Source organism: Malaya genurostris, chromosome 3, assembly GCF_030247185.1.
Source record: "Malaya genurostris strain Urasoe2022 chromosome 3, Malgen_1.1, whole genome shotgun sequence".
Taxonomy (NCBI): Eukaryota; Metazoa; Arthropoda; class Insecta; order Diptera; family Culicidae; genus Malaya; species Malaya genurostris.
The window spans coordinates 287839380-287863729 of NC_080572.1; the positions used below are offsets into that span (position 1 = coordinate 287839380).

Genomic DNA, 24350 nt, shown 5'->3' on the forward strand with positions numbered 1-24350 from the left:
GGTCCGTCCGAGTCCCACTTTAGGGTGGTCGGGCGGCAGTGGATGATGATGATGATGAAACTACGACACGCATTAGATCAACACCCTTGGATTCGGCCGATTCCATGTTTGCATTCGAACCTAAAACCTAAACCAGAGAGAGAGAGAGAAACAGTAGGATGAAAAAGGATATAATCAAAGATAATATGAAATCATACCCCGGATAATAGGAAAATGACAATAGGAGTCACCGAGCCGAGAGTGTGTGGGATGGGAAATGAAATGATGGAATACGAACGACAAACAACGAATGTCCTTTTTCCGACCCCCACACCACCCATCACCCCGACTGTACCAACTCCGACTCCGACGGTGCTCGGGATTGAAAAGATGGGTATGAAATTGAAATAATAAAAACGACAACTTTTCCGTTTTTTCCCATCCCAAATGACGACATTCAAGCATCGCCTTTTTTCCGGAGGAGTAGATTTCCTTCGACGAAGCTTGGCTCTTCCCGAACACTACGAAGGTTCCGTGATGACAACAAAAAAACTGGTGGTTATTGTTGTGAAATTGAAACGATGATTTATTTAGATTTGAAAATAAAAATGACTATCGCGTTACCGGGAAGCTTTCATCAGTCCTTCAGTCCAATCGGGTCATCCGGCGGTTGGGGCGGAGAAAAGCTAGCAAGCAGCAAAAGGTGGTAGCATCAATTACTGGGCCGTCTACAGAGGGAGTGAAAACTTGTTGCTGCGCTCTGAGCAGTTAATTTTAATTTCAGTCTGTTCAATTTTCATCATTTATGCGATTAAATAAAGCATGTTTTCTGGCGAGGGAGTGGGGGACTCTCCCACACTCGCGACACATGACAAGTGACGTGACGTTGGGGATAAAAATTGGCAAAATAAAAATTTAATCAGTGTGAGTCAGGTTTTTCGGTGTCATAAATAATTCATTGACCCAAACAAAACCCCAAGAGCGAAGCAGAGAAAGAACAAGCGAAATTCAGTGACGGAGCGAATAATTGGTCATTTCAGATTAATAAACAATTTAATTGAACCACCCGTCATCATCATCAACAACATTACATTACATTATTACAACAGTGTCCCGCCGTTTTTTTGGGATGGGGGCCGGAGAAACCTGCCTAGCAGTAGCAACAGCAACAAAGAGTACAAAGTGAAAAATAATTTTATATTACCACCCACATCCCCCTTCCCACCCAATTGTCGACGTACAATCCGGACGAATCAGATTTATAATGAATTTTCAAATTAATCAAAATACAAATTTCGCACCACCCGTCCGTTGTTACTTCCGCAGGATGGCCGCCAGAAAGGTGAACCTGACGGCACTTGATGTTGAAAATGAGTTGAATTATTTTCCATGTGACCTTCGAGAGCCAGCCGCTAGGAGGCCAGTTAATACACTCCCTCCGCATTCCAACAACATCGCCTTGCTACCGACTATTTTCATTTTTTTTATTTTTTGGTTTGATTTGATTGTTGTTGCATTTTATCGAAATTATTATCGAAACAGTGTAAATGAGCGGGGACATTCGACGTCTGTTTCGGCAAGTTCCGGTAGCGAAAGTGGGGTGAGGGGGAGGAAACCAAAGTTGTATGTTTTCGTAAATAACATTATTAAACATTAAATTACCCATCGGCTAAAGGGTGGTTCAGGGAGCGCGTTGTTCGATGCAGTTAAATTACGACGACGATTCGAACATGAAATCGATTCAGTTTACTGTTTGAATTTCTCGTACGCCAGCAACCGAATCAGAGAACAAATGATAAAATGATGGTGCCAAATTTCCACTGCAAGATGGGTGATCTAGAGCTAGATGGCTTAGCAGGAAAAGCGGCTTCGTTTGAGCCTCAACTTGGAAGGAATGTTTAAATTGAGAGCACCGTAGTTCTAGTCGCACTGGAAAATTGGCTGCGATTTCTGTGAACAGGAAATGTCACGCTCAAGTTTGTCAGTTAATGTGTCAAATGTGACATTTGATGTCCTGTAAGTAGCAAAATAAATAACCGACCCATTGCATAAAAGTACGGGCCATTTTGTCGAAAACCGAAAAGTATTTTACAGCCAGAGCTGTCTCGACGAAGACCATTTCGACGGAGGCCATTTTGCCGAAGGTTTTTTTTTTGCCAAAAGCCTTTTGTTCCGAAGGCCTATTTTGCCGAAGATCTTTTTTGTCAAATGCTTTTTTGTCGAAGACCTCTTTTTTGTCAAAGACCTCTTTTTTGTCGAAGTCGACTTAGGTCGAAGGCCATTTTTTCCCGAAGGACTTTCTGTTTAGGGCCTTTTTTGCCGAAATCCATTTTGCCAGAGGTTATTTTTACCAAAGGCTTTTTTGTGCCGAAGGCCTTGTTTGTCAAAAGTCATTTGCTGAAAATCTTTTGTGCAGAAGGGCTATTTGCCGAAGACATTTTCTGTCCAAAGCCGTTTTAGCCGTAAGCTTTTTTTTGCCGAAGACTTTTAGCCGAAGGCATTTTGCCGAAGAACATTTTGTCGAAATCTCTTTCGTGGTCATTTTGGCGAAGGCCATACTGCTGAAAGCCATTTTTCCGAAGGCCATTGATGTCGAAGGCCTTTTTTACGAAGGGCTTTTTTGCTGAAGTCCTTTTTTACCGATATCCTTTTCTGTCCAAGGCCGGTTTTGCCGAATATATTTTTTCCGAAGGCCTTTTTTGCCGAAGGCCTTTTTTGCCGAAGGCCTTTTTGCCGAAGGCCTTTTTGCCGAAGGCCATTTATGCCGATGGCCTTTCCTCGAAGTTCTGCTTTCACCGAAAGCCTTTTTTGCCTAAGGTCTTTTTTGCCTCAGCTCATTTTGCTGACGGTCTTTCTTGCCGAAGGCCATTTTATCGACAAACCATTTCGCTGAAAAGTATTTTGCAGAAGGCCATTTTGTCGAAGGCTTTTTTACCAAAGGTTTTTTTGCCGAAGACTTTTAGCCGAAGGCATTTTGCCTAAGAACATTTTGTAGAAATCTCTTTCATGGTCATTCTGGCGAAGGCCATACTGCTGAAAGCCATTTTTCCGAAGGCCATTTATGTCGAAGGCATTTTTTACCGATGGCCATTTCTGTCCAAGCCCGTTTTTGCCGAATATCTTTTTTCCGAAGGCCATTTATGCCGAAGGCCTTTCTCCAAAGTTCTGCTTTTACCGAAAGCCTTTTTTGCCTAAGGTCTTTTTTTCCAAAGTTGTTTTTTGACTGAGGCCTCTTTTGTCTAAGGTCTTGTTGCCGAGTGCGATTTTGCCGAAGGCCATTTTGTCGAAGGACATTTTGTCGAAGGCCAATTCGCCGAAGGTCATTTCGCCAAAGGACTTTCGTGTCGAAGGCATTTTTACCGAAGTCTATTTTTGTCGAAGGCCTCATTTTGCCGAAAACCTTTTTTCCAGATGCCTTTTTTGCCTAAAGCCTTTTTATCGAGGGTCATTTTGCCTAAGTCCACTTTGCTGAAGGCCAGGCTATTTCGCCGGAGGCCTTTTTTCGTCGGAGGCCTTTTTTGCTGAAAACTTTTTTTGAGAAAGGATTGTTTGCCGAAAGTTCATTTTGCTAACAGTATTTCTTGTCGAAAGCCATTTTATCGACAAACCAAAGCCTTTTTTTTGCTGAAGCCCATTTTTGCCGAAGAACATTTTGTCGAAATCACTTTCTCTTCATTTTGGCGAAGGCTATACTGCTGAAAACCATTTTGCCGAAGGCCATTTATGTCGAAGGCCATTTTTTCTGAAGGCCTTTTTTGTTGAAGATCTTTTTTACCGAAGGCCGTTTATGCTGAAAACCTTTTCTCCGAAGGCCTTCGCTGCCGAAAGCAATTTGCGAAGGTCTTTTTTCGAAGTTCTGTTTTTGACGAAAACTTTTTTACCTAACACCTTTTTTGTCAAATGCCATTTCGGCGAAAGCCATTTCGCCGAAGGCCATTTCGCCGAAGGCCATTTCGCCGAAAGTCATTTCGCCGAAGGCCATTTCGCCGAAGGCCATTTCGCCGAAGGCCATTTCGCCGAAGGCCATTTTGCCGAAGGCCATTTCGCCGAAGGCCATTTCGTCGAAAGCCACTCCGCCGAAGGCCATTTCGGCGAAAGCCATTTCGCCGAAGGCCATTTCGCCGAAAGTCATTTCGCCGAAGGCCATTTCGCCGAAGGCCATTTCGCCGAAGGCCATTTCGCCGAAGGCCATTTTGCCGAAGGCCATTTCACCGATGGCAGTTCGCTGAAAGCCATTTCATCGAAGACCATTTTGCCGAAAGCCATTTCGCCGAAGGCCATTTCGCCGAAGGCCATACAGAAGTCCGTTACTGTTCTTTTGATTTAAATATCATAACAATCATTTTATCTTTTCATGAATCCATGACAATTGTTCATGGATTTATGATCGAAACGATTCAAGAGATCTTGGCTTAGACATGCACCGGGAAAAGTTGAAATTCTAAGAAAGGAAATCAACGGTTTTGACACCCACCGAATGCCCAATCGTTCCTCGAAACGCGATATCAAGAACAATTATTTTATGAGAATAACCTATAAAAATGCAAACGACAACTTATTCATAATAGGCGTTTGGTACTACATGGAAAGAGAAATCTCGGACCCAACAAAGAAAAAGTCGAATTTTTACCGTGAAAACTGTTTTTATTCTTCAGTACAATCTTCATCTAGAGCAATAAACCTGACCCATTGGTCCTCCAGCATTTTGATGCCCTTCGGATGGAAAAATAGATTTGTCAAGGCCATCAAAATAGGTTTCCGTTTCTGCAATGACCTCAGCATTTGACGGCAGTTTCTTTCCCTGGAGAAACTTTTACTGGTTTGAAAATAGATAATAGTCGCTGGGAGCCAGGTCTGGAGAATACGGGGGATGGTGGACGAAACCGTGCCGCAAATCATTCAATTTCACCGTTGCTTCTTTGATCAGGACACGAAACTTGATGAAAACTAGAACTCGTCTGACACGATCAACTGTTATTTAAACATTAGTGGATAGATTGTCATGAAATTCGGCATTGGGCCATCTAGAGGCTTGTTCTCAACAAAAATGTACACGGTTCGAAACTATTCCCGTCTCTTTTGCGAGTGGAGTCAGAATTGCATTGGTACATTTTCAAATGCATTAGTAAATTTCCAACGAAATAATAGTTTTAAAACATATATCAGGTGTACAACTTTGCTTCCGCCGTTTTCCGATAGATGGCTGTACCGGCTGAGGCTGGTCAAAATACATAGATGATAATGCCTTTGAAGTCAGTGTGTACGAATTGTCGTCGCCGTTTCAATGACAGTTGTTCTTGTTTTCGTATTATTCACACTCGAAAATGTCTGTGCCCAATTCTCGCCATTTGCGGGAAGTTTTACTTTTCTGTTACAATTCGAAAAAAAAATGCAGCTGAAGCTCATCGAATGCTCTCAGAAACTTACGGTGATGCTGCTCTGAATAAAAGAACGTGTCGGGAGTGGATTCAATGTTTAAAAAATGGTAATTTCTATGTCGAAGACAAACATGATGGTGGAAGAGAAAAAGCCTTCAAAGATGAACAACTAGAAGTATTGCTTGATGAAATTCGTACCAAACCCAAGAAGAGCTAGCCGAATCGTTGTCAGCAAGCCATTTCAAAACGTCTCGATAAAAGAAAAGCGGCCACAGTATCAAGAGCGACATGACAAAATCATCCTCCAACACGACAATGCTCGGCCTCACGTCGGAAAAGTGGTCAAAAAGTACCTGGAAACGCTGAAATGGGAAGTCTTGCCCCACCCGCCGTATTCCCCAGATGTCGCCCCTTCTGACTTCCACTTATTCCGTTCGATGGCACACGGGCTGGCAGATCAACATTTTCAATCCTTCGAAGAGTTGGAAAAATGGATTGCTTCATGAATAGCGTCAAAGAAGGACTCCTTTTTTCGAGCCGGGATCCGAAAATTTCCGGAAAGATGGGAGAAAGTTTTCGCTAGCGACGGATAATATTTTGAATAATACATCTGTGAGCACTTTTTCGCAATAAAGCTTCAAATTTTGGAAAAAAAACCGTGGAAGCAAAGTTATACACTTAATAATTTTTTCTTCAATCTCTGGGCAGCCGGTAACCGAGAGAGAAATAATGATTTGTTTTCATTAAAGACCAATTAATCCAAATTTACGTCTTTGAAGATGCACATAAAAGGAACATTGTAATTCACTAAAATTTACTACCAAAGCTACTACCGTGCGTCCGCACTGATTTGACTTGAGCGTTGAGATCAATCAGAATACGGTATTTTAAAACATAGTGGCTATGAGTATCAGTTACCAGTAATTCCAAAAATAGTAATCATTTCAAGTTGCTTTTTTTCCATCGAGTGAAAATCGTAATTTAACGCCAGCAGTATTCCAGTAAACACAAACAATTGAGCTACAATTTAATTCAGTTTCATGTGTCAAGCGTTCAAGTGCCCCAGAGGAATGTGTTCATGCTCCAGAAAGCGACCAAAAATATCGACACACGCACACACACACACACCAGAGCAGAGCAGTGCCGAGTTGCAAAGTGGTTATTAATATGAAAAATTGAATCAACCTCGACCACTACTCGGGTCCTGTGAAATGCATAAACCACAGACAGAAGGCTGAGCAAACAAAATGAAAAAAAAAAAAGAATCCGGCCTGTTCATGAAATTAATTCAGATTAAAAGTGGCCTGCATTGTGTTGCGCTCGGTTTCACACGGACGGACCGGAGCATATGGATCGAATGAATGGAAGGCGAGTTGGACCAGTGACTTAATAATTATTATCGAATTTGATTATTTTGCGTGCTTCCCACCCGAGTGCCGACCGCCGACCTGGAGGTAGGCAGGCAGGCAGTTAAGCCAGCTCGGGTCAAGCCAAAACCTCGACAGCCCCGAAAGAGTGGTAATCATTTCGTTCAATTTCACTCATTGCTGCTGGAATCGCATTGTTGCTATTGTTGCTGTATCGATTTGTTTGTGGGTTGCCAAATGTTTCCAAACACACACGCACACACGCGCGCGAGTCGTTAGTCAAGAGCAGTCACCGACGGTTTCCGCCGAATAATTTCATTATTTATTTCAAGACCACATTCATATTGTAGAGATTTTACGAAAAACCGATTTTGGTGAGTGATTTTGTTGTCGTTGTCGAAACTCGCAATGACAATTTAATACCCGTACGGGTTCGAGTCAAGTTTTCACTCAAAAAGCATCTACTTTTCTAGTCAATCGTTTTTTTTCCTTTCTTTCATTGTTGATGGAAATGACCTTTTTACGTTCCGACACGACACCTTGCACCTTGTTTTTCCCACTCCCCCCCACCGAGTTCGTAACCAATTTGTAGCATCCACCCAATTTATCAAATCGCGAGCAAAAAAAGAAAAACAGCCCAATCGCGCTTATCAGTGACGTCAGACGCCCCCTCTCAGTGGGAACAAAGAAGAAAAACCCCCTTTATTTTCATCTCGACTCTGACGACTTGATGATGACGGCTGACGTAATAATCCAGCTTTCCAATCATCGCCCAGTTCCAGGAATAGATTGCGAAACTGCTGGAATCATTTCTGTCGTTTGGTTTGGTTCGGTTCGGTTCGGCTTGGGCTTGGTATCTGTTGCCAAGTGGTGTCAAACCTTCCCACCTTTCCCTCCCACTCGAGGAGTTTTCCTGCGAACTAAGCAAACCCAGGCCCAGTACAAGGTTGTAATATTTTTTCTCTCTCTCTTCTCGATTTCCTTTACTTACAGGCATGGAAAAACTATGAGTGCCCAGGGGGGCTCCCCAGGGGTCCCATCGATGGGTGATCGTGGATCTCCGCTGTCAGGAGTATTTTCTGCTTTTCTGCAACCAGTGTCTGTGTGTCTGTAGGTAGGTAGGTTGGTAGTAAACGGCCAGAACTCCTAGCAGTAGAGCACTACTAACTAACTAACATCGTAATTTACTCGTTTCAGAAAAAAACAAATCATCATCCAAACAACCGCTAACCACTTCTAGTTCTGAAGGAAACAGCTGCCTACCGACCGAAAATTCACCGGGGTGAAAATTTAGAGGCCTTGCTAAGCTACGAAACTACACGCTAGTAACGGATTAGGGAAAGTTCTGCAACAAAATATTTACTCACTCGAGATATGGTCGCTGCAGCCGGGGGACAACAAGGCGGAATGGACGTCGGATATAACCCTCAGGTAATGGGAATCATCTATCTTCTATCAGGTGTACAACTTTGCTTCCGCCGATTTTTCCAAAATTAAAAGCTTTATTGCGAAAAAGTGCTTACAGATGTATTATTCAAAGTATTGTCCGTCGCTAGCGACAACTTTCCCTCATCTTGGAAAGAAAAAGTTCCGGGCATAACAAAGAGAACACGATTGTTTTTCTGTTCAAAATTAACTTTATTCATCCACGTAATCTCCATCAAGAGCAACGCAATCATTCCTGTGTCACTCTAACATTTCAATACCACTTTTGTAGAACGATTTATATTTTGCCTCAAAATAGCGATAACCTCTTCATTCGTGCGAAATTTCTTACTGGCGAGCATTTTTCTCCGGTCTGCGAACATCCAGTAATCGCTGGGAGCCAAATCTGGCGAATACGGTGGATGAGGGAGCAATTCGCTGTTCAATTCATGTAGTTTTGATTGACTTGATGAAACGAATTTTTTTCTTTGCCATATTCGGTCGTTTCTTTGCAATTTCAGCCCAATGATATTTCCTTTCTCACCATAGTCGATAAATATCACGCACATCCCAAAAAACCGAAGCCATAACCTTTCCAGTGGATTGTTGTGCTTTCGGCAGCTCTGAACGAGGTTCACCCGTTTGCTGTCCACTCAGAGATGACGATCGTTTTGATTCCGGAGCAAAGTGATGAATCCATGTTTCATCCATTGTTACATATCGACGTGAAAATTCCGGTTTGTTACGTTTGACCATACCCAAACACTGCTTACAATCATCAACACGTTCTCCTTTTTGGTCAAAAATGAGCAAACGCGACACCCACTTTGAACAGAGCTTTCTCATAGTCAAATGCTCGTGCGATATAAAGCCAACACGTTCTTTCGATATCTTTATGATATCAGCTAACTCTCGCTACTTCACTTCTCGATCATTCAAATCAATTTTGTGGTGTTACCGCCTCATTTAAAAATCCATTGCGTTCTGCATCATCAGTGTCTCTACGACCACGTTTGAAGTCAGCAAACCAACGTTTTCCTGTTGTTTCCAATGGAGCGGAGTCTCCATAACACTTTTCTAGCCATTGCTTCGCTTGAACGGTAAAATTAAAACACGAAATTGTTTTTGATCAATTGTTCTGAAAATAACAAAAGTAGCGTCACTCTTAGCACAATAACTCACAAACTAATCAATAGAATATCATGAAATTTTAAGTTGTCTTTTGAAGGTTAGTATTAACTGAAAAAAGGTGACTGCAATAAAACTAGCGCCATCTATGTGTTAAGCCTGGGACTTTTCAGCCCATTTCAGTCTATAAACTATGCTCAATACCGTCAAGTTAAATTATAGATCGAAGTCATATATGGACAGGCTCTTCAATAGTTCCTAGTTTTCTGAAAATTCAAGAAAAATAATCGTTTACTTCCATAGTTGATCCATGGATGCGAGTTTCACTGTCGCAAGGCGGTAAAAAGTCATTCAGAGACAACACGATTGAGGGGTTTAAGTGTTTAAGTGGCATAGTTGAATTATCATCGCAATTTAAAACGTTAAATCTGTCTGACTTTCAACGTAAAAAAAAATTACGTTGGATCGATAAATTATTTAATAAATCACCTTCTTGCGTTACCCCGTTTGTAGAATTTCTTTCTGGTTCAGTTTCTCGCAAAGCTTACCGCAGTGAGCAGCTTTCCGATAATATTCACATGCTACCAGCGGATGGTCGTAAATGACAAGTGATTTTCATGGAATTCTTGTGTCCCTGACGAAAAGGTACATAAGAGTGTATAGCCTTTTTCAACACCATTTTTCGACTTTTCCTTTCCGATGAAAAGAAAGCACTGTTTCGAGACTTGACAATGACGGAAAACGATCCAGAATGACTTTCATCTGTTGGTGTTCGTAATAGTTTTTGTTTCCAAAGAGTGGTTTTGTAGTGTGATAACTTTTATTTATCATTTGATCGACATTCTTCATAGCCAAACTTCACACATTTTCGTTGTATGAAATAAAGAATGAGAATTGAAATTTGACCGGATTTACCTACAGACGGTCTTTCGGTTTCGTCTTGTCGTAGGGAAATGAGTGACGCTTGCATTGATACTCTCTTTTGTTGAAATGAAAATGCTTCCTCTCTATTCGTTCGTTATGATTAGGCGAAGGTGAGGCTTTGGATTGTATTCTTTCGTAAAATATACGAACCAATTTTCGATTAAGTACTTCCTATATTCAACTCCACTATAGGGTTCCATGAATAAAAACTTATCAAAAAAAACGGACTAAACAGTTTTCACTAATGTAGCTTCAGACGACAGATCTCAGAGTAATGTTCGAAGCTGGACCGAAGACATTATAAACAATTTTAAACCTATTTTATTACTTGCCAAAAGAGGCATTGACTACAGCTGTCATAAAACAGGTTGTCATTTCTGAAACAATTATAAATTCCTTAGAAACTGGACTGAATCGTATCTCTGCAATCGACGGCTGGCGTATGTATGTAATGTATGTAAGGATTTTTGTTCCTTTTTTTCTGGTATTCCACAAGGCAGTCATCTGGTACCACTAATTTTCCTCCTGTATTTCGACAACGTGAACATTTTACTGGAAGTTCCACGATTATCGTTTGCCGACGACTTCAAGTTATTTAGAATCATAAAGACAACTGAGGATGCCATTTTCCTGCAGAGTCAATTTGAAATTTTTTGGACCTATGCTTACCACTGAACGTTTCGTTGTTACCAAAGAACTTTCTTTCAATTATAAATACACATGCACTTGTTGCCTCCGTCTGTATCAACGGCTGAAACTCGAATAAGCCCTCTTTAATCCTAAAAACATCGAATTCACCATCAAGTGGGTTACCATTACAGATATTAAATATTAGAAAAGAATTTTTACATTTCTTTTAACATATTGTCCCACAGTCCGGAATCGATTTCCTGTTCTGGAAATACAGACTAACGAGATCTACGATTTCAAAAACGATGCAAAAAGGAGCAAATACTTTTAAACTATTCAAGGTTATACCAGTTTCGGAGACACCAGAAAAAGCCGGTCAAAAATTTCAAAACATAACTTCGATTTCTCAGAGATGGCTGGAACAATTTTGATAAGCAGCTTATATTCAAAAAAAAAAGGTAAACAGAGTCCTAGTCATAGTTCCATATGATCCAATTTAACTTCATCGAAATTCAACTTCCGGGTCTGGAAATCCAGGGAGATGAGTATTGAAAATTTCAATTCGTCATCAGAAGTGAACGACGATGAGAACAACAGGAACCTCTTTTTAGTAGCAGTCTCATGCTCCAAAATTGAGCTTACATTTATTTTCCAGAGATGACTAGGTGTTCTGATCACAAATTTATAAGGCCCTCTCAATGTCAATTTTTTAGAGCGCCACAACCAACTAGGCTTACGATGATGCGATTTTTTGATTTACACTACTTCAATCTATACAATTCATTGTATGGATCATTCACGAATAGCATTAGAAGGAGTGGTTCGAGGTGGCTGCCTTGTTTTGACTCACGAAGAACAGAAAAAGGTCTTCTTAACGCGCATCAAACCTGTTCCAATTTGTAGGTCATATTAGTTGATGGCAATACATACTTACCTTGGCGGATTCTGGTTTCCGTTTCCGGATGTAGCGCCGTTTGTGTACCGGCGTATTGTCTCCAAAAAAAAAAACGATTTGTTTTTCGGTATTCAATCGCTCCAATAATGCACTCTTATACCTGCTCCAATGATGTTTTTCCATTTTCGAGGTATTCCACGAAAATGTAACCATGACATTCTCAAACAATCGACTTCATGACCTTTTCGCTCTATTCCGTCTCCTTAGATCGCATCGGAGCACTCATGCCGACGTCAGTCCATTGTCGGGCAAATTTTTCTATTCTTTGGCGTAAGATAATGGATCCTGCTTTCGTCAACAATGTTCAACCGAAAATGCATCCGAAGTGTGCTCGCGTTCATGTTTTTAGTCCTGAGTATGCATGTGCAGCACTCAGCAGTAGGAAATCTTTTTCAATCAGCAGAATTGAAAACACTATGTACTTCACGGTGTAATCTGAACGAGCACCAATACCCAAATATTCATCCACTTTTTGCCTCGCGAAAGTGTTTCTTAAAGAACGAAAATCTGTTTGTATTTCTCATATAGAAAGTGGCCACTGGGCAGGGCCATTTCGAGAATTGCTGCGGCCTTACTTTCCCGAAACATTTCCGAGCATCGCCGGGTAATTCAGCTAGTGATAAGACTAAAATCATTCATAAAAAGTTTAAAAGCTTCTATTTTACTTATCAAAACAACCATTTGAATCCTAAAAACGTTCGAATTGTTCAATAATTTGTTTTAGTCTTGTTAAGTGATAACGGAAGTTTAAACGCAACAGTAGTACAAAATGCCGTAAAAACTACTTGTGAAAATCATTTCCGTTGTAATTTACTTGATCTGCGTTTTGAATATTAATTTTCTCCATGACACAGGCTCAAAATCGACATACAAATCTAAACAGAATATTTTCTTTTCCTCTTTCCACAGATGAACAACATGGCGATGCATTCGCAATCATCATGGAACCAAATGAACGGAATGAATGGAATGAATCAGATGAACGCCATGAACCAGATGGGCGGCGGCGGTGGAGGCGTTGGTGGAGTAGGAGGTGGCGGAGGCGGAGGCATGAACCAGATGAGTGTCGGCATGAACCCCATGGGTCAGATGGCATCGGGCGGCGGTGGTGGTGGTGGTGGAGGTAGTGTAGTGGGCGGTGGAGCGGGTGGCAATATGGCCGGGATGGGTGGAATGCAGATGAACCAAATGGGTTCGATGAATGGAATGGGAAACTACGGAAGGCACCACCAGCAGATGAACCCGATGGCACAGATGATGAACATGGGAATGGGAATGGGAGGCCAGATGGGTCCGGCGGCCGGAATGAATGGAATGAACCAGATGAACAGTATGAATCCACTTAGTCAAATGAACCAGATGTCACCGATGTCGAAGATGCAAGGCATGGCCAACGGATATCCACCGCACCCTAGACGGATGGCTCCCTATCCGAACCCGCAGATGCAGATGGCCCAGAAACGTTCGCTGTACGGAATGGGTCAGCAAGCGATGCCCGGATCAGGATCTCAATTTCCCCCTCACCAACCGGCTGGAGTTCCTTTACCAATGCAAGCAAACACCGGCTACGGAAGGCACGGTCCAATGCCGTTGAACTATCGGGGAGGTCCTCCGATGATGCAACAACGGCAGAACACTCCTCCGTACGGAACCAACACAAACCACAGTCAACAGTATTACAATACGGGCTACCAGAGTATGCAGGGCTACCAGCCGGACATTCGGATGAACTACCAGCATAGTCCCGTACCCGGCAATCCAACACCTCCACTTACACCCGCCTCTTCCATGACTCCGTACATCAGTCCTAATCCGGACCTTAAGCCAAACATACCACACAGTAAGTCGTCCTCGGTTTCGACCGGTTTAGCACTAACCTAATCTAACTGTTTTAATTTACCAGAAGATGAAGAGCTCCGACTCACGTTCCCTGTCCGGGATGGTATCCTGTTGCCACCGTTCCGATTGGAACACAACCTCGCTGTCAGCAATCACGTATTCCAGCTGAAATCGACCGTGTACAACACGCTGATGTGCCGGCCCGATCTGGAACTACAGCTGAAATGTTTCCACCACGAAGACCGACAGATGAACACAAACTGGCCGGCTAGTGTGCAGGTTTCGGCCAACTCGACCCCGCTGGAGATCGACCGGGGCGATAACAAGAATACCCATCGGCCGCTCTACTTGAAACAGGTCTGCCAACCGGGTAGAAACACCATTCAGATTACCGTTAGCACTTGCTGTTGTGTAAGTTCCCTGTCAAAAGTGTCTTTTTTTTTTTTTTTGGCGCTCAATTGATTGATCCTTTTGTTTTTAGTCCCATCTCTTCGTTCTGCAACTGGTGCATAGGCCATCGGTCAATCACGTACTGCACACGCTTCTGAAGCGCAATCTCCTGTCGGCCGAGCAAGCGGTGGCCAAGATCAAACGTAACTTTGCCATTGGCGGCCACACAACAACGAACCCCCATCAGCCACTGGGTGGTGGTGGAAATGGACCGGGCGTTGACAAGGATTCCCTGGAACCTGCCTCCTCGACTAAAGTAAGTTTTATTGAAGTGAACAACGACAGTCTTACCCCTCATCATTTGATTCTTGCTTGATGTTCTTTTATTTTATTGTTCGCAAGTTGCCAATGCGACCATTTCCTTTTTCTCATTCTCAATAACAATCTATCAATGTAAACCTCGTGTGTGGACAAAATAAAGACAATCCGTTAGTTAAGCTCAATTGCTTATTTCTATCTATTGAACTGTGCAGACCCAATAGGTTACGGGCCCAGCGTGATGTGAAAATTGAGCTAATCGCGAAGATATTTATTTCCTTCGAACTTTGTGCGTAGTTGCTGGAATAAAAATTAAAGATGGCAGATTCCAAAGTAGCGATCGAAAAATTGAACGAGCAAAATTATGTAGTATGGAAATTTAAAATGGAGCTTCTTCTGTTAAAGGATGGCCTGTTGAAAACAGTGACCGAACCAAAACCGGATCCTGAAACTGCGGACTGGACCATGAGAGATGGCAATGCCCGGGTGATGATAGGATTGGCGGTGGAGAACAGTCAGCTGGTTCACATTTGTCGCCGGAAAACGGCGAAGGAAATGTGGGACACATTGAAGGACATTCACGAAGAGTCGGCTATATGTAATACACTCCATATTTTGCGAAAACTATGCTCTATGCGTCTGAAAGAAGACAGCAACCTCTTAGAGCACTTGAACGAGATGACAGCATTACAGAATCATTTGAAAATAAACGACGAAGGATTAAAGGAGAGATCGTTTATGGGACTTATTTTGTCACGCCTCCCACCGTCGTACGGAAGCCTAATAAATGTGACTGAGGCATGTCCGAAAGCTGAGTTGACGTTAGATTACGTCAAAGGTAAACTGCGTGATGAATGGCGGCGCCGACGTGATTGTATCGAAAGCGAACAAAAAGATGAGAGAGCGCTAAAAAGTTCCGTGCGTAATATTTCTAAATTGACCGACAAGAAGAAAAAGAAGAAAGTCGGTGTTTGTCACAACTGCGGGATAGTGGGACATTTCCAACGAGATTGCCCAAAGCAGTTAAAAGAAAAATCGAGTTCGTTCAAGGCGAATCTGGCCGTAGATGAACCCGTTGGTATGGAGATGTGCCTGGCTGCTGGTGAGGAATGTGGTAGTAATCGGTGGGGGATTGAAAAACAGTTAAATATATGTTACGAATTTACAGCTCGTCACACTAAGGTACTATAATGTTACACAGTGATAAATGTAACTTCAAGGTTACAAGGTAACATATATAAAATATATCGAATCAAAGTAGTATTTTAAGATCATAGCAATAATATGCAGCTGAAGTTTACCGTTTGTGAAGTTGAAATTAGTGTCCGGTATTATTTTTAAAGTGAATGCAGTAACATAATGTGGAAGAAAATCAAACGTAATTTGCTTTTTTTTCAAAAAAAAAAAGAACTACTAGAGAGCGTGAAACGAAAAAATATATCTTATACTGAAGCTTATTCGGTTGAATGTATTCCGAAAATGATTCCAAAAAAGCCAACAAACAACACTTTGCTCGTTTGTTTGAAAAGCCACATTCCAGATATAAAACTACCCAAAGATGCAAGAACTTTGGTAGGTACCCCCCGGAATATCCACATTTAAAAAAATCAGGCCCTTGGAGGCGAATACTGGCATTACGGTTTATATCAAATTCTCGAAAATACACTGTGCACATATACAGAGTTACCAAATAAATTGTCACTGAACGTTAACATCGATGGTTTACCAACGTTTAAAAGTTCGACGACATATTTTTGGCCAATACTCGTAAATGTACATGAGATTGACCATGTAATTTGATGATTATACTGATCATATCTCATTTCTAATTATTGTTTTCCTTACAGCAAACGCAAAAATATAAATACTTTTTTAACACCGTTTGTGTATGAGCTGAACAAAATACTTGAAAATGGGATTATCATCAATCAACAAATAATAAACATAAAGAATGCAAGGACGTAGCATTACCAAAGTCCGCTTTCTTTCCATTGATTTATACAATCCGTTAAAATATTTATGGTTTTTAATAAAAGCATCAAGGTATAAAACATATTCGAAATCGATTTTTTATTTATCTGATTGCTGTATGACTCTCTCTCCTTCTTTTCTTTTCAAATGCATTTATTACCCGCCTGTTTAAGTTATTTGAAATGTATGTTTCAAACGTTCTCAGTGATCAGTTGATTTCGTTCAATACTTGTTAGTGTGACCAGTTTTTGACAAAACTTGTTGCAAATCAAAATCACATTTTGCCACTTGTGCACACAGAAATTCACATGTTCACTCATCACTATCAGACTCGTTGCTCTGGGTTTGATAACAAGACAGTGAGGGAGCAGCATCAACAGTATCTGCTGAAGAATCATCAAATATAATATCCTGTTTTTTTGCCTCCTTTTCTCGACGATGATGCACGACACTCACCACCTCCATTTTCATAACGCTGATAACGATTCGGAATCCGTTGTAAAATTCATGTTTGAGTAGTCGTACAAGACGGGGGGGTTGTATGTAAACTCTAGATTTTGAACCACAAAATTAATAAAATTCTCACTATAATACCATTGCATGATAAAAGTCACTTACTAGTTTATAGCTCTTCGAACAAAATTTAACTTGTTTTTTTTGCAGGGTTTAATATTGTTCCATGGCCCATCTGCGAGGCATCTTCTGAATCAGTTTTTTGTTCAAGTATACACATCATTTCTTTAGCTTGTTGAAATGATTGATTCCGTCCAAGAATCTTACATTTTTGTTCCCTCCAGGTTTTTTTATCCGGTTTTGAACATTCATTTTTCGACAGACTTATAACATTGTTCGGAGGCCAGTAAACCGAACTATCTTCTACCCAATTCGATGGAATCACTGTCATAGATGGCAGCGACCGATTGGTTTTTCGTGTTTGAACAACGCTAAACACCATTGTGAACTGAAAAATTAAATAAAAAACAAACTGATCACCACCAGAATATCTTTTGTTTCCATGAAAGTTGACTCAATAGCAGCTGTCAAAATTTGTAGGTTACACCGAAACAAAAGTTCGTGTGAAAAAAAAAACAATTCGTAATAATGTTTATGCGACAAATTTGCATGGTCAAACCAAACTAGTTACCGCAACGAAATATGTTACTTAAAAATAACAACAATAAATAAGTGACATACTACATATTTAAATGAAATAATGGTTTCATATCGGTTACTGTACCAGTTGTAATTCTTGAAGAATTTATACAGTGTAGTTTGAAAGTTTATGTACATTTTTCTATCGGCTAAATTTTCAAATATGTATCGAATCTATCCAGTTTGAGAAGGAATTGCACACAAACGAATAATTTCAACGCGGGATGAAAATAAAAATTCTTTGTTTTTTACTGTTACTTTCAGTGAACAACGAACTATTTAGAAATGGAATTTGGAATTTTTCATCAAGGTGAATTTTGCTATACAATGAATACGTGATATGTGATGTGTGATGGAGAAATTTTTGAAGAAGGAATAGCGATAATGAGAATGGAAAGAGCAATACCAAGTTTATTAATATCTGTAGATGAGCAGAGGTCTTACATTGAACGCAAATTTTTAGATAAATACTTAATTCAAAACAAAAAAACTGTTTTAATTCACATATTGGCACAGTTTTGTCGCATTCTTACTCACATAGACACATATACTCGAAGCACGGTTAAGGAATTATTCTGTTCAAGAAAGATATAAAACTGTAGCAAGCGGTAATTTTTGACTAAAACTAACCAAGCGCGGGGTTAACAAATATAGTTATTCATTAGGAGTGTTAAGGTTAATCAAAACATTATTCCTTGACATTATTTAAAAATCTGCCCCGTTTTGCAACTTAACACTATTATGCTTTGCTTTTGCTTTGCTTGAGTGTGCCTAAAATTATATTACATTATTGAATAAAAAAACTATTATGCTTTGAAAAAGTATGTAAATAAACGTTTTGTGTAAATTGCTAGTAAATATGCAAAATGTTGTATAATAACAATGAAGTGAAAATACATTTTATTGACTTGGAAGCATGTTTCAACTTATTGTGTCGGTAGTGTATATTCGACAAAATATATGCAAATGGCTTACATTATGAACATTAAAAGCAGTATTCATGAAACAAACAAAAAATGAGTTTGTTAAGCCATTGATCCATGATATATGAATAATTTACTTATCATTACTAAGAAAATGCTTGGAACTTGTGTTTCCTATGAAAAGGTTTTCTTTCAATTTGCATATGACCTGAAAGAAAATTTTAATATTAATTTCAAAACAATATTCAAAAACTAAAAATTTCGACGGCGCGAACGTTTTTTAATAAGTACAACGATCAACTTCACAATAAATATTGAATGGCATGTTGAATCTGGATAGACATTAAAGGTTTAAGAATGATCACGTTCTTAATTTAATTTTTCACAATCCACTACCAATCTATACAGATAATGCTCTCTCCAATTTTTGTGTAGCTTCAACATTTGGAAAGAAAAATGCAAAACAAATTCTTCAGTCGCAATACTAAATTGGCATCTCGAAAGTTACCAAAATAGCTTGACAGAAACGTATTATTTGTTTCAATGAGACCGATATTCAACACATCATTACTTGAGCACTGTTTGGGTTACTTAGCAGATATAACTAACGTTGCTATGGCTGCAATCTGTTTAAATATTTTGCCTCTAATAAGTTACTGTAATCAATGTGTAACAAATTGTGTTACTTGAATTTCGGTAAGTCGCGTAAGCTCCGCCTCTTACGCTTTTTCGGTTACATGACAGTTATAGTACACGTTGCAATGGCTTTACCATGTTCTATGAATTTGTTCCATATAAGTTACTGTCATTGAAGTGTAATAACGTGTGCTACTTGGGTACAGTGTGACCAAAGTATGGCATGTAAGAACGCCGTGGAAGATGAATTGAAGTCACATGCCGAAAATGAAACCTGGGACTTGGTGCCACTACCTGCTGCCCGAAAAACTGTCGGCTGCCGATGGGTTAATAAAATTAAACGGAATGCAACTGGCGAAGCTATCAAGTATAAAGCCCGTCTGGTAGCACAAGGCTACTGCCAGAAGTTCGGACAGGACTTCGACGAAGGTATTCGCGCCGGTGATCAAACAAACGACTCTGCGAGTATTGTTTTTTTTTTCATAAATACGTTTATTTCATAGGCAATATACATAAGTTTTTCTTCGCCGAGGCATCCACAATACATAGTAGTTTAAACCTAATACATTTCGAATATCATATTAGTATGTTGGTACTCATTGGTTAATCTAAACACTGTTTTTATCAAGCGAGTTGCTATTTTAAATTACATTAAATGAAATACATTTATTTTGTACATGATCTTATAACTATTTCAGGTTTGTTTGTATCAGTTCACCACTTATATTCAATATCCTATAGTTGGCTATTGGTTGAACTCATGGAAGAGAAAACAGTCTAACATAAAATGAAATTTAAATTGGAACTCCAATGGACTTAATGAAATAATAAAGAAGTTTCATGTAAGGAACGTCACGACAAGCAAGAATGTCGCGAACTGGGACATTGGATAGTCTACCTTGGGTACGCAAGGAATTTATTAGTAGAGATCTGACATCACGAAACTCCACGCATGTCCAAACAACATGGTCAATATCGCGGTAACCTTCGCCGCAAGCACAATGATTAGTCTCGGAAAGTCCAATTCGGAGGAGATGTGCATCTAACGTGTAGTGATTGGACATGAGTCTGGACATAACACGAATGAAATCTCTACTCACATCCAGTCCCCTGAACCATGCCTTTGTCGATATTTTAGGAATAATTGAGTGCATCCACCGACCCAGATCATCTTTATCCCAAGAAGCTTGCCAGCTGGCAAGTGTTCTTTGGCGAGACGCGCTATAGAATTCGTTGAAAGGCATCGGTCGCTTATAAATTTCACCCTCAATAGCACCACGTTTGGCTAAAATATCGGCTCTTTCATTGCCTGGAATGGAGCAATGAGCCGGAACCCAAACTATTGTGATTTGATAATTATTATTCAATATGACGTTCAGGCACTGTTTTATTTTGCCCAAGAAAAAAGGTTCATTTTGGCAAGCAGCGTTTGAGCGAATAGCTTCAATTGCACTCAGACTATCTGTGAAAAGAAAATAATGGTTTGGAGATAATGTGACGATTACACTCAAACTATAATGAACTGCTGCTAACTCTGCTATATAAACAGATGCAGGTTCTTGAAGCTTAAATGAGACCGAAACATTATTGTTGAATATACCAAACCCAGTAGCCTCTTCAATTCGTGATCCGTCCGTGTAAAATATTTTCTCAGAGTCAATATGCCTTAACTTACTTGAAAATATTTTTAGGATTTCCATCGAGCGTAGGTGTTCCGGGATTCCACGCACTTCGCGCTGCATGGATGTGTCGAAAAATAAAGTTGAGTCAGGGACATTTAGGAGGCTGTCACGGATAGGAATATTTCTTGAAGGGTTGATTTCCTGTGACATGTGGTTAAAATATACTGTCATGAATCTAGTTTGAGATTGAAGCTCAACTAGCCTTTCGAAGTTATTAATAACCAGGGGATTCAGTACCTCACATCTTATTAGCAGTCGCGATGAAAGCTCCCAAAAACGATCCTTCGATGGAAGAACTCCCGCCAGAACTTCAAGACTCATTGTATGTGTCGAATGCATGCACCCTAAAGCAATTCGCAAACAACGATATTGAATTCGCTTTAATTTGATAATATGAGAGTTTGCAGCGGAATGAAAGCAAACGCATCCATATTCCATCACTGAAAGTATCGTTGTCTGATACAATTTTATTAGATCCTCCGGATGAGCACCCCACCAAGATCCTGTTATTGTTCGAAGAAAATTTACTCTTTGTTGGCATTTTGTTATCAGAAACCTAGGACACATTAGGTGCATCAGAAACCTAGGACACATCCCACGTGCATTTGGAATCAAACCACACCCCAAGGTATTTGAAAGTCAAAACCTGTTGGATCATTCTTCCCATCATATGAAGCTGAAGCTGCGCGGGATCATGCTTTCTTGAAAAGACGACCAGCTCTGTTTTCTCCGCAGAGAATTCGATACCAAGATGAACAGCCCAAACGGACAAGTTATCTAAGATATCTTGCAATGGTTTTTGCAGATCAATAGCTTTGGATCCAGTAACTGAAACCACGCCATCATCTGCCAATTGTCTTAGTGTACATGGGGTTACAAGACAGCTGTCAATTTCATTCACGTGAAAATTATAAAGGAGCGGACTGAGGCATGAGCCTTGCGGTAGACCCATGTAGCTAATTCTGAATGTTGCCCAATCGCCATATGAAAAATGCATGCGTTTCTCTGACAAAAGGTTGTGCAAATGATTATTTATAACCGCTGGAAGTCCATGTTGGTGGAGCTTGTCTGAAAGAACATCAAAGGAAACTGAATCAAATGCTCCTTTAATGTCTAAAAATACAGATGCCATTTGTTGCTTTTGAGCGAGGGCAATTTGGATGACAGACGAAAGTAATGCAAGGCAGTCATTCGTCCCTTTATTTCTACGGAAGCCAAACTGAGTATCTGACAACAAACCGTTCGTCTCGACCCAAGTGTCGAGACGTCGAAGAATAATTTTTTCGAACAATTTTCTGATGCAGGACAACATTGCAATGGGTCTATATGAGTTGTGATTGGAAGCTGGCTTCCCCGGCTTTTAAATGGCGATAACTTTCACTTGCATCCAGTCAGGTGGAACAATATTTTGCTCAAGAAACTTGTTAAACAATTCCAACAAACGTCTTTTTGCGAGGTCGGGCAGATTCTTCACCAAGTTGAATTTAATTCTGTCCAACCCAGGAGCGTTATTGTTACAAGACATGAGTGCTATGGAAAAATCCATCATTGAAAAGGGGCTATCAATGGAACCATTATTTGGAAAAGATTCTCTTATAATGCTATGCGTAGGAACAGAATCTGGACAAACTTTCCTCGCAAAATCAAATATCCATCGGTTCGAGTATTCCTCACTCTCATTTCCTACGTTACGATTCCTCATTCGTCTGGCCGTATTCCAAAGAGTGCTCATTGAGGTTTCTCTTGACAAACCTTCGACAAAATGTCTCCAATAGCTACATTTCTTGGCCCGAAGTATGCTCTTATACTTGGTTTCTAAAGTCAAACATTTTTCAAAATTCTGAGGAGTTCCTCCTCCTCGTTTTAAAAACGTCTTGAAAGCATTTTGTTTCGCGTGTTTAGCATCTGAGCACTCTTTGTCCCACCAAGGGTTTGGAGGCCTTCTGTTAGACGATGTACCAAGAAATCGTTTGGTTTGGGCTTGTTCTGCGGCTTCCAGAATCGAACAAACGAGGAAGTTCTTCAAGTGGGGGGAGCTCTTCCATTGAAGTTAAGACACTTGAAATATTACTTTGGTATTTAATCCAGTCAATATTTTTTGTCAAATCATATGGAATATGAACTGAATTAGCAATGCCTTTGTTACTGCTAATTGAGATGATGATTGGTAAATGATCACTACCATGTAAATCAGGAAATACTTTACAGGTGCAATCTAGTCGAATTGAAGTCGAACAAAGAGATAAATCTAATGCACTTGGACGTGCAGGAGGTCTTGGAATCCGTGTCATGTTACCCATATTTAGTACCGTCATGCTAAAATTGTCGCAAATATTATATATTAGAGATGATCTGCTATCATTGTAAACGGAACCCCACATCATTCCGTGCGAATTGAAATCTCCTAAAATCAAACGTGGAGCAGGAAGGGCTTCGACAATTTCATTAAGCTGTCGTTGTCCAACTTGAGCTCTTGGAGGAATATATATCGAAGCAATGCAAATGTCCTTTCCTTTAATATTTATTTGACAAGCAACAACTTCTATACTAGAAGTCGAAGGAATGTTTAATCTATAAAAGGAATAACATTTCTTAATTCCTAAAAGCACTCCACCATACGGGAAATCTCTATCGAGACGTATAATGTTAAAGTCATTAAAATTTAGGGCTATGTTTGATGTAAGCCATGTTTCGCACAAAGCAAATACATCACATTTTTGACTATGCAACAAAACTTTAAATGAATCAAGTTTTGGCATGATGCTTCGACAATTCCACTGCAGGACAGTGATTGAATCATTTGCGGCGGATGATAAATTATCCATCAAATGATACAAAACCTGAAAGAGCTGGCCATTGAGCTGATAACTGTTTCAAAAAAGTTCTAGCTATTGGAAGGAATGCTGTTATGATGGTCTTTAGAGGTTCAGAAATATTGAATGTAGCGAAAATCCATTCTACAATTTCCGAAAATTTCAGTAATCCTGTTGGTGAATGTGAAATGGAGCCCACTGGATTATTGTCTTTTCTTGAGCTAGTTCCTGGATTGGTTTGTGAATTTGACAAACCAGGAGGCACAGTTTTTGGTTTTAAATTTGGCTTTTTAGCTTTAACACGGGGATCTTTTTTTGAAGGTGTAATTTCAGGTGTCTTTTTTGGTATTTTATGGTTTGGTAATCTCCTCTTAACAGACCCTTGAGGAGTGACAAACGAGGTATCTTCACTATTTCCGTCAGAGTCAGATTCCTCTGGCTGCGCAAGATTTGAAAAACCGTTTTCGGTTTCCAAAGGGGAGACATGTATGACCGTTTTAAGCATTTCTGCATATGTGCGCTTAGACCGTGCTTTTAAAGAAAGCTTCATTTTGTCTTTACGCAGCTTAAATGCAGCGCACACTGAAAGATCATCATGAGGACTTTCCCCACAATAAACACATTTTTCAACATCTTTATCGCAAAGATTATCCTTATGAGGCCCTTGACATTTGATACATTTGGACTTATTACTACAGTAAGTAGCTGTATGTCCGAATTTTTTACAGTTCGTGCAATTCATAACATGCGGTACGAAAAGCCGAACAGGAAGACGAATTTTATCGATATAGACATGGCTAGGCAATGCAGATCCGGCAAATGTTACGCGAAACGAATCTG

The 24350-nt window shown here is 40.2% G+C and overlaps 1 protein-coding gene across 2 annotated transcripts in view; it reads left to right on the forward strand.

Annotated features, from left to right (window-relative positions):
* The window catches only part of LOC131435537 (zinc finger MIZ domain-containing protein 2), a 210442-nt gene that overhangs the window by 181592 nt on the left and 4500 nt on the right, over nt 1–24350 (forward strand). The window contains exons 2-6 of one of the 2 annotated variants that reach the window (XM_058603543.1): nt 7718–7842; nt 7922–8155; nt 12696–13626; nt 13690–14036; nt 14107–14331. In XM_058603543.1, the coding sequence (XP_058459526.1) occupies nt 8099–8155; nt 12696–13626; nt 13690–14036; nt 14107–14331 (1560 nt within the window). In that variant the 5' untranslated portion in view covers nt 7718–7842; nt 7922–8098. The remainder of the gene's footprint in view (nt 1–7717; nt 7843–7921; nt 8156–12695; nt 13627–13689; nt 14037–14106; nt 14332–24350) is intronic. The other variant, XM_058603542.1, reaches the window with a different exon arrangement.